Source organism: Armigeres subalbatus, unplaced genomic scaffold (assembly GCF_024139115.2).
Source record: "Armigeres subalbatus isolate Guangzhou_Male unplaced genomic scaffold, GZ_Asu_2 Contig2062, whole genome shotgun sequence".
NCBI lineage: Eukaryota > Metazoa > Arthropoda > Insecta > Diptera > Culicidae > Armigeres > Armigeres subalbatus.
The window spans coordinates 42,427-54,024 of record NW_026942905.1 but is presented as its reverse complement, the minus strand read 5'-3'; the positions used below and the strand labels follow the sequence as shown (position 1 = coordinate 54,024).

General features: G+C 43.3%; 1 protein-coding gene across 1 annotated transcript; it reads left to right on the top strand.

Annotated features, from left to right (window-relative positions):
• Positions 1 to 6,759: 6,759 nt before the first annotated feature.
• On the top strand, positions 6,760 to 8,293 carry LOC134203696 (uncharacterized). The gene is made up of 3 exons (XM_062678557.1): positions 6,760 to 6,820; positions 7,011 to 7,118; positions 7,506 to 8,293. Exons 1-3 carry the CDS (start codon positions 6,760 to 6,762, stop codon positions 8,291 to 8,293), a joined length of 957 nt encoding a protein of 318 aa, XP_062534541.1.
• Positions 8,294 to 11,598: the final 3,305 nt, after the last annotated feature.

Sequence of the window (11,598 nt, the reverse complement as noted above, 5' to 3'; positions counted from 1 at the left end):
CGAGCGAGCGAGGAGCTTCGGGGTGAAGCGAGATGGGAATGGGTTGTGTAATTCTGAAACTTTGCGCCATAAATATGGAACCCACTGAAACCGTAGATGATGCATGATTGTGTTATTCAAATTCTAATTGGTTTCGACCGGAGTTAGCGGAGACGGCAAATTAGGATAGCGAGAAATCAGGGGATAGGGAAGCCATTCCGGTTTTCATCTCACGCGCCCATATTTGTCTGATGCTGGAATCAAATAATTCGACATGCGAGCACAATAAACGAGTCATTTTGCTTTTTAATGTTCATGTTGAAGAGAACGATTGGAATAATGACCAGATGACGAACCGGAGCATTTACCCTAATTGTCGACGTAACATGTTTCATAAGCAACATAAGATCTGAGTGCGAAAAATTTGTATTTCGCCGCGTAATACTGGCAACCCAGATGTAGACACGAAGAGCAAATTATAGTATTTACGAAAATTGTATAAAGTCAGTCGAAATTAGCAGTGCAGTAAAACAGTTCAGAAAAATAAAATATAAGTCAAGTCCCAAGATCAGTTTTTTCTGTAAAGTAAATTGTGCTATCTGTGAAGTGGAGAAAATAAAAGTTGTGCATGAAACTGGATCTCGTTGATCATCTTCTGCCTCGAGAAGTCGGCCATCGCTTCTGGGTGGAACCTGGAAAAGAAACCTCAATCAACTTACCTGCGCTGCACTGCTACTTCTCCGGTATCGTTCGCTGGAGAACAAACTACTCAAGAAACACAACGTAGGAACTGACGGTAAGAAGCGCCAACATAAAATTGGTGCCGTGGCCAGGATACGTCGACACCACCCGGGATCCTGCATCCGTCCGTTGCACGTGGGACGACCACTGGGCGCCGCCATTTTGGTCCCGCCATTGCGCTGAAGGAGAGACAATTCGTTGTCATTGAATACAAGGCTCGATTTTATTTATTTTATTTATTTATTTTATTTATGATAATCGTCATCTGACATCTAATGTCTCAATGACTATAAGGGTAAAATGTTCAAAAACCTAATTATTATACAAACATGGATAAAAATATACAAATAATACATCAATCAGAATACACAATAAATGCATCAATATAATAAAAAAAAAGACTTAGCAATCTACAGTATATGTGTCAATTGGTACCACGAAAGTGTTCTGCGAAAAGTCTCTCCTCCTTAGTGTGCGCGTAGGAGCATAAAAATTGATTTTGTTTAGCAATGTTGGAGAGTCTACAGCACCATTGAGAATTTTAGCTACGAATATGGCCTGTGCCACACGGCGTCGAACATCTAAAGTATCCAGCCCAAGCAGCCGGCAGCGGTTTTCATAGGGAGTAAAATGTTTTCCATCACGCCAAGGAAGATTGCGCAAAGCAAAGCGCACGAATTTTTTCTGCACAGATTCGATTCTTGAAATCCAGGTGGTTTGATAAGGGCTCCAGACAATAACAGCAAACTCTAGAGTTGATCGTACAAGGGCACAGTAGAGTGAGCGTAGGCAATAGGGGTCACGAAACCCATTGGCAATTTTCATCATAAAGCCAAGTTGTCGATTTGCCTTGGAAATCACTTCATCGTAATGGAAACGAAAAGTTAGTGCGTCGTCAAGTATAACTCCTAAATCCCTGATACGCTGCACTCGCTCAAGAACTGTCCCAGACAACATGTAGTTATAGATAATAGGATTTCGTTTTCTGCTGAACGTTATTATCTGACATTTATGGATACTGAGTGACAAGCAGTTCCGCACGCACCACCCCTCAAAACGGATTAGAAGCATTTGTAGCTGAATGCAGTCATCAAGACAATTAACAACAATGTAGATCTTGGCGTCATCAGCATACAAAACCTCACTCCAGGTGGTAGCACCAGTGTCACATCGTTGACGAATATCGAAAACAATAGTGGTCCAAGATTACTCCCTTGTGGTACGCCAGATGGAGCGATGAAAGGATCCGAGAGAGATGATCCGACTTTCACACGTAATGTTCTATCCGTCAGGTAAGTTCGAAACCAATCAACGCACGCAGTGGAAACGCCTAACCTCGCCAGTTTGCTGAGTAGAATACTATGATCAACACGGTCGAAAGCAGCCTTGAGATCTAAATATACTGCATCCACTTGTCTCCCGGTGTCAAGAGCCTCTATACATGTTGTTGTGAATTCAGTCAAGTTGGTCGCTACCGATCTCTTTGGGAAAAATCCATGCTGATCCGTAGAGATGTACTGCCTACAGCAGGCGAAGAGCGTGTCGTTTACTATGATTTCAAAAACTTTCGAACAAGCAGAGAGAGTAGTTATTCCACGATAGTTGTTCACATCGCATTTGTTTCCTTTCTTATGAATTGGGAAAAGAAATGATGATTTCCAGCGCATGGGGAACGTTCTGGTGCGAAGAGAGAGATTGAAGATTCTTGCTAAAGGTTTGATAAAAGCACTCGAACACCGGCGCAGTAAAGCAGCGGGTATCCCATCTGGTCCAGCACAGAACGAAAATTTCAGTTTCCGGATAGCTCGGCACACATCTTCATCACTGATGGAAAAGATGTCTAGGTCCAAAACATCACGAGGGGTGTCACGAGTAGCCTCAATGGCATGATAGGGCGGAGATATGAAATCGTTAAAGATGTCTTGAACTGTGTAGCAAAGAGTTCGCATTTGCCCGCAGGAGTCTCAGCAGGGACACCATTCAGTTGCATTGACCTAGGAAGACCATCTTCATTCCGTTTGGACCTCACAAATGCCCAGAATTGCTTGGGATTTAATCGTAGATTTCGTTGGGTACGGCTGATGTATCAGAATACAAAAACTGATTATAGCTTCTGTACGTACTGCTGGCACTATTAAACTGTTGCTTGTTATATATGGAACGATGATTGCAGTATCTACGAAGTGCAGAGGAACGACGACGTTTCAGTATTCGCAATCTGTAGTTGGACCACGCAGGCTTTCGTGCAGATCCTACGATCCGAACATGAATGGCAAATGCACGAACAATTCTATCGGTGAAAAATCCACGGCATCGTCGACGTTACTAAATGAGTCCATGCAACCCCAATCAACTGCAAGTAGCAGTTCATTCAGCGCGGAATAATCTGCTTTTCGGAAGTCATAACTGCTCGAATCATGTCCCGATTCAAAGGTAATTGGCGGCACATACGATAACTCCAATGTAAGCGGTGGATGGTTGATATCAACAGGTATTAACGGTTCAAGAGCATGGTGTAGTGCGCAATTCGTAAGCACTGAATCGTTTGCCAGTACGAGACCATTTGAGTTAACGATAGAGTTAATCTGTGTAAGTCCATGAAAGTTGAATCCTTTCAGCAATGCGCTGCTGGCGCTTGCGAAGCGAGAATGTTCCAAATCGATCGACGGGTAAGAACTATCAGCCGAAAGCCACCGAATCCCAGATTGATTGTAGTCACCGAGCAGCAGGGCCTTGTCGTTAGCTCCAAGAGTAGAAGTAACTGTTTCGATAGATTCTAGATGGCTTTGAATATCGTCAAGATTGCTCATACGATCAGGTGGCAAGTACACAACCCCAATACTGATAGTGTATCCAGGCATAATGACTCGAACCCATAACTGTTCAAGAGTGTCACTGACGGCAGCAGATTCACGAACACAATTGAATTTTGACAAGACTGCGATGAGTACACCACCACCACGGGTTTTACGGCTATTCATAGGATTGCGATCAGTTCTGAACACCGAGTAGTGGCACACCCAAAGCTGTGCTGAGTGTATGGCGTCGTCAAGCCAAGTTTCGGTTAACACAACGACGTCGTAATCTCCTTCATTTGCCGCCAAAAAGAAGTCATCTATTTTGGTGCGAAGTCCGCGAACATTCTGATAATAGATGCTCAAACTCCCGTTGACGTTACTGATGTGAGAGTGCATAGTACTGGGATGTTGGGGTGCGTCAGTTGTAGTAGGAACTGCGTCGAGGTTTGCAGGATCGTTCTGGAATGCGGTCACTCGATTGAGGGCGGGAGTAGTATCTACGCCTGCTTCGGGCGGACATATACTGTTAAAGGCTTTACCTGGACCAGTCAGTCGGTTGAGCTGGTGTCCTGAGTCGAGAAGAGATGGAACAACAGGCGAAGTCGTGTATCCTTCGTCGGGAACCGGAATTTGACGGAACTGAGCGGGCGATGGACCAGAAGCAGTTGAGTCATTGTACGCGGGATCATTCTGGAATACGGTCACTCGATTGAGGGCGGGTGCAGTGTCTTCGTCTGCTTCGGGCGGACATATACTGTTTAAAGTTTTACCTGGACCAGTCAGTCGGTTGAGCTGGTGTCCTGAGTCGAGAAGAGATGGAACAACATGCGAAGTCGTGTATCCTTCGTCGGGGATTGACATCCTTCGTGGAGATTGGCGAAACTGAGCAAGCGATGCACCGGAGACAGTTGTGTCATACAAGCGTTCGTCGGGAAGCGGAGATTGGCGGAACTGAGCAAGCGATGCACCGGAAGCAGTTGTGTCGTTGTACGCGGGATCATTCTGGAAGGCGGTCACTCGATTGAGGGCGGGTGCAGTATCTTCGTCTGCTTCGGGCGGACATATACTGTTTAAAGTTTTACCTGGACCAGTCAGTCGGTTGAGCTGGTGTCCTGAGTCGAGAAGAGATGGAACAACATGCGAAATCGTGTATCCTTCGTTGGGGATTGACATCCTTCGTGGAGATTGGCGGAACTGAGCGAGCGATGCACCGGAAGCAGTTGTGTCGTTGTACGCGGGATCATTCTGGAATGCGGTCGCTCGATTGAGGGCGGGTGCAGTATCTTCGTCTGCTTCGGGCGGACATATACTATTTAAAGTTTTACCTGGACCAGTCAGTCGGTTGAGCTGGTGTCCTGAATCCGTTGGTTGCTACTTTGAGTAGTCCACGAAACTCCTACGTTTCTCCAGTTGTCGCTGATACACCGGGCATTCTTCACTCCATGCAGCATGGTTTGTTTCGATTCGCAGTTTCCGCTCAGCGTTCATTTTCTTGCAGTTTGCGCATTCCTTTTTAGTTGATTTGCACTCTTGCACTACATGATTCTCACTACATATTGGGCACTTGGGACTACACTACATATTGGGCACTCTGCCTTACAGTCTTTACTTTTGTGGTTAAATGCACAGCACTTGAAGCATCTAGTCACTTGCAATCCATCAATCACTCGACATCGATCCCACCCGCAGTTCACCCTTTCTTCTTGCATTACTTTGACGAACGTTTCGGCATCCAATTCAATTATTGCGCTCACGTTATTGTACTGCAATTTTGCATTACAGTACATTATGCACAATTTGAAATGTTTAAGGCTTCAAAATGCTTCGTTTTGATTAACTAAAGTTTCTTTCAGCTCTTGTTCATCCAACTCATCGCGATTATTCTTATAGATGGTTTCAAATTTTCTCGCACATTCACATCGTACAGACCACCCATTTTTTTTATACCTTCTCTTTAAGAATTTGGACACTATTCTCATCATTCAGCGCAATCATTACCTCACCGTCTTTACCACTTGTAACCCGTTTAACATTGAGACATCTGGCAAAAGTCCACTTTTTTCGCAATTCTGCTCTGATATCTTCCACTTTTACACCTGCTTTTGGCTTAACAACAACAACCGGATTTGGCTTACGCTTTTCTTCCCTAGACTGCATTGGTATCTTAGTTCTGTCTGATTTCAAAACTTCAGCAAAACTAGTCTTTGGTGTAACAACAACATCACTTTGTACTTCTAATTCATCAATTTTTCTTCGCTTTGCAGATGATCTTGTCAGCATACGTCGCGGAACACTATCCTTTTCGTTCTTATTATTATCGCCCCGTTCATTAACACGCACTATTTCCTCACGTACAACTTTACGTATAACCTGTTCAAAACTTTTCACCATATCCGCTATACCGGCGAGATCATTCAGTTTACTCGCAATCTCGTCCAATCTTTTATCATAGTGCCGGTCGGTTCAAAGATTCAATCTCCTCGTAGGTCGCACCCGGTAAGCAGTGGACGTGGATAGCCAACTTGCACTGGCCAAAACATTCAACAGAAGAGCTCTCGTTAACAATAGGCAGAGCGCACTGAGCACACGGCTGGTTGCTGGCTATAGTCGTTTCAGCATCCATCTCTTCTCTATCTATTTCCACGGGCATCGTGCCCGGGCGAAAGCAAAGTGAACAGAATAACAGGCTTCACAGAGTATTTTTGTCCAGTAGATTTCACTAGATTATAGCACATGAAAACACTTAACTTGTACGCTAATTAAAACAGTCGATGATCACTTGTCACTTGTCACTTGCTTTTTCGGCCCGTTTTTCCTCGTAGGAATCTGTATACGCCGATCAACGCATGATGAGTGGATTTTAATCGGAAATTGGTGGATTTTTTGTTGCGACGTCATCAATATCGGCATCGGCTCGTACAGAGCGTGCGCCATCTGGTTCCTGATAGCAGCTTTATTAAAAATACAAGGCATTCTATTGCCTTGGAATCGGTGAGTACCGTTCCAAGTGTTTAACGCTATTCTCGTCGGGTCTTTTGTCCGACAGATCCTTCTTCGACGTTCTACGGGTCGCTCATCGATTGTTCCCGCGAAGATGACGCTTCCGCGGTAACATGCAACGTTGATTTCGAGGAGGACTACCATGATCGACGCACTGGGTCGGGCAGAGGCGTTCATTCAAACCTACGACGAGTAACGTGACCAGGCGCAGGTGCCCATTCGTCTGGAATGCCTAAATAGCATGTGGACCACTCTAGAAGAGGTGCAGGCTCGCCTGGAGGATTCCGAAGAAGCTGAGGAAGGTAGGCAAACCCATCGTGACGTCCGTGCTTCCTTTGAGCCTCGACTCTTCAAAATTAAAGCCGATCTTATCGCAAAACTTCCTGTTCTTATTCAAAACGCTCGTATCCCTGATTCTGGTCCAAATGTTTACGTTAATGTTTACTCAATCTAATGATCGTTCTACCATCGAATCGGTTCCTCAATCGACAGTTGCAGCTACTGAATGTGTTCCTCGAGTCGTTGCCAGCGCATCCACCCCCGGATCTCGTGAAGATGTGTTCCTTTTTACAGTTTTGGTGAAAGTCGTCGACGCGTACGGTAAGGACCATTTTTCTCGTGCCTTGCTTGATAGCGCTTCCCAGCCAAACCTCATAACTGATCGCCTTGCACGTAGACTACAGTTGAAGAGAGATGCAGTGAATGTTACTATCCAAGGGGCTGGTAACTTGTCTAAAAGGGTTCGAGAGTCCATATATGCTCGTCATAAATCACGAAATGGAAACTTCGAGTGCGGTGCAGAATTTCGGTTGATGGATACCGTTACAGCCGACCTCCCAGCTCAAGATGAACCGGTACAAACTTGGCAGATCCCCTAGGACTTGTCGTTAGCGGATCCCTCATTCAACAAAAAGCAGCAAGTCGACATGTTTCTTGGCGCAAAGCATTTTCATTCCTTTTTCCCTAGTACCGCTCGTTTGCAATTAGCCAATAATCTACCAATTTTGGTGGACAGCGTGTTTGGATGGGTCGTTACGGGTTCCGCTAACCTGGTTCATCCCGCTCAACAACGATTCCCCAGTCCCAGCGTCGTCGCAGTCTCCATGATGACCCTCGAAGAAAGCATGGAACGATTTTGGAAAACGGAGGAGCTGACTGTTTGTGATAGTTATTCCCTAGAAGAACGTCATTGCGAGCAGGTTTACCAATCCACTACCTCAAGGGACGAAAACGGTCGTTACATCGTATGCCTACCAAAGAAAGCTGATTTTGATGCGATGCTTGGAGATTCCAAGAATAATGCTCTTCGGCGTTACGATCAGCTCGAACGTCGCCTTGATCGAGACTTAAAATTAAAAGAAGAGTACCACGCATTTATGAAGGAGTACCTCTCCCTCAGCCAAATGCGGTTAGTCGAGACGGACGACGCTACTTACTATCCAACATATTATTTGCCCCACCACCTCGTGATGAAGGAGAATAGTACTACCACAAAGGTAAAAGTCGTCTTCGATGGTTCAGCTCGTACTTCCACTGGCTTCTCATTGAACGAAGCACTATGCGTGGGTCCGGTGGTCCAAGATGACCTTCTTTCCCTCATCCTGCGATTTCGCACTTATCCGGTTGCCCTTGTCGGAGACATCGCTAAAATGTACCGGCAAGTAGACGTGCATCCAGAAAACCGATCTCTGCAAAGTATTCTGTTCCGATTCTCCAACGGTACTCCTGTCCAGATTTACGAACTTCTGACCGTAACTAGAGATGTCGCAAATTAAACGATTACTTCGATTAATCGATTCATCGTTGTGATAATCGATTAATGTTGAATCGATTATTACCCAACGATTATTCTATTCAATAATCGAGAGGAATCGTGAGTAATCGATTAGTTACTAATCGATTAATCAGAATTTTACGACATCATAAGGATGTCGAAAATTAATTGATTATTTCGATTAATCGATTCATCGTTGTGATAATCGATTAATTTTGAATCGATTACCATACAATGATTAATCGATTCAATAATCGACAAGAATCAAGAGTAATCGATTAGTAACTAATCGATTAATCGGGATTTTACGACATCTCTAACCGTAACCTATTGCCTAGCTCCTTCCTCCTATCTAGCCACTCGCACTCTGCAGCAGCTTACGACGGATGAAAGTGATGCATATCCTATGGCAGGACCGTCGTTACGCAAAAATTTCTATGTCGATGACTATATTGGAGGGGCTAATTCCGTGGAAGAAGCAGTCCAGCTTCGAATAGAGCTATCGGATCTGCTTAGCAAAGGAGGCTTCGAGCTAAGGAAGTGGACGTCGAATCGCTTGGAGGTTCTTCAGGGGCTCGAACACAATCAAATCGGCACTCAATCATCCCTAAAATTCAGCCCGAACGAAACCATTAAGGCTCTGGGAATTCGATGGGAGCCCGAGTCCGATCAGCTTCGCTTTGAATCGCAGTCAAGAGATACCCATCCTACGAAACGATCCATCTTGTCTGACATCGCAAGGTTATTTGACCCTCTGGGTCTAATCGCACCAGTTATCGTGAAGGCAAAAATCCTCATGCAAGAGCTATGGTCGCTCTCTTGCGACTGGGATGATCCTGTTCCAAATGCAATTCGCTTGAAATGGGAGCAATTCAGGCATGAGCTACCAAAGATCACCGTTTATAGAATCGACCGTTACGCGTTCCTCCCGGAGGCCACTGTTGAGCTTCACACCTTTGCCGTTGCATCAATGTCTGCTTATGGTGCCTGCACCTACGTTCGATGTGAAAACTCTCAGGGAACTGTTCAAATTCGGCTATTGGCTTCGAGAAGCAAGGTTGCGCTCTTGAAGCGGCTGTCCATCGCCCGTTTAGAGCTGTGTACTTGCGTATTAGCAGTAAGCATATGCGGTATTTCGAAAAATTTCGTTTCAGGTGGTTCGAAACGAAATTCCGCGAAATTTTGCGGAATTTGAGCATGGCGAAATCTGATTCTTGATTTCGTTTCGTAAAATTGCAAAAATTTCGCTGGAAAAAAAATAGCTTCAAACGAAATTTAACGGAATTCCGCGGAATTTCGAAACAAATTTAAACTTAAACCATACTTTATAATTATCAAAAAATTTGGCAGCGCCGCTAAACTATATCGTAAAGTTGTTTTGAAATCTTTAAGTTATACATTTTTTTCTATTAACGCTTACTACATAACACCAACCTTAGTAGACAAATACGTATGTAGTTTTCTTCTATGAAACGTCTTCAGTGTTTCCAAGATTCAAATTCAAATTATGTGATATTTTTTTTTACTATTTGCACAATATGAATGCGGAATCGATCGTGGGACGGCAGTGAGAGAAGAAAAATCTACCTCGCGTAGCAGAAATTTGTTTAACCAGTGTGCAATCTATCGTGTTGATGCTGATCACGCCAGATAGTGTGGGAGAACGCGAAGTGATCAAACTAATGTCTGCATCGAAGAGCACAAAATTATTTAGTGCGGAATCGATCGTGTTGTAGAAGCATATTAAACGAAGTACATTGATCTTGCGTTAGATATGGGTCTGTGAAATTCATTCTGAAATACATAACTTTATGTATTTTAGAAAGGTGCACAGGATTCTTCTAGTGAGCAAATGTATGCTGTATGCAAATAAAGGTATTCTACCAGTATTTGCGTAATAAATGTTTCATGTGCTGAGCGGAAGGTCACCGGAAGAATGCGGAACAACATAAACGAACAAAAGGATCAATCAATCGAAAAAAAGAGGCGAATATGGCAACGCAAGGTGGGCAAAGGAAATCGTACTCTGGTGTCGTTATAGGATTTGATGCAGCAACCCGTCAAACATCATCCCGGGCAGAAGCCATGAACAGAATAACAAAACATGTTATGGACTTGATTGATATAAGAGATAAAAGAACAGGCAACAATATCAAAAATTTGCTATGGATAAGAACAAACTAATGGCACTTGATATCGATCACTTATTACAAATAACATATCTTGATATCTTCATGATATTTTAGTGAAAAATATTGATATTGTCGTCTGATCTTTTATCTCTTATATCAATCATGTCCATATCTCATTTTGCTATCTTATCAACATTTGATATTATTGAGCTATTTTCGTCTAGTCGGGATCGGATGCAGCGCAGAACGACGTAATAGAAGTGGCTGAGGAAGAAGTGATGGGATTGGATACCGATTCAACTGAACGGACGGGACCGTTTTAAATTCCCGATTTAATGGTGGAACGCGAAAGACTAGCAGAAACTATGACATTCAAAGAATAATACAGACCGGATCTGGTTCGTGAAGAAAGGAATCATGGGCTACACGGACTCCTACAGAAAAATGAGAGAGGAAGAGGATAAAAAGCAACTAGCGCAGTCTACGAGTCAACGACGGGATCATTTGGTTACTGAAGTTTCAATGGATCGATCCCCACAAAAGAAGACCTCACGCAGAAATGTTTCTGAAACATTTTCGGGATAATTAGTTCCATAATTTCTTAGTTTTTGGCTCCGTAGAGTTTATTATTAAACATCCGAGCCTCATAAATAAACTGATTGGTAAAAATGTGTGCTATACAGTGGCGTAGAAAACAACATTTTTAGAAGAAATTTTTGTTCCGATTTTTTTTTTCAGAAAACCCCCAGACCAATTTTTTGGCTACGCCACTGGTGCTATATATATGTAGACGAAGAATAAGGAGGAATAAGTTTTGGCTGTTATGCTTTTTCAAATGTTGTTCTAGGAATATCAATTCTCTATCTGCGTATACGCTTGGCAGATGTGGATACAGAACTGAGTAAAAAAATTTCAGATTTTCCGCGGGAGATTGTTAAAAATGTGGACATCAACGAAACAAAATTGTAATTCAACAGCGAATTGATCATAATTTTCATAAGAATATCATATGGAATTTGCACGGGATTATTTTCAAATTTTCTATGGAAAATTCTTCGGAATTTCCGAGGTGAATGTTATCTAATCTAAACCAAAATTGTTCAGAGCTCCTACGTGATTTTTTAATTTTTTTTATGGGAAACAGTTTGGTATTTCAACGAAAAAATCGGATTTT

Excerpts from the sequence above, each read along its gene's own strand:
- LOC134203696 (XM_062678557.1), top strand. The coding sequence starts at position 6,760 with ATGTGGACCACTCTAGAAGAGGTGCAGGCTCGCCTGGAGGATTCCGAA. Across the intron at positions 6,821-7,010 it reads TTCCGAAGAAGCTGAGGAAG|TTGCAGCTACTGAATGTGTT; the intron begins GTAGGCAAACCC and ends CTCAATCGACAG. Across the intron at positions 7,119-7,505 it reads GAAAGTCGTCGACGCGTACG|CCAATAATCTACCAATTTTG; the intron begins GTAAGGACCATT and ends GTTTGCAATTAG.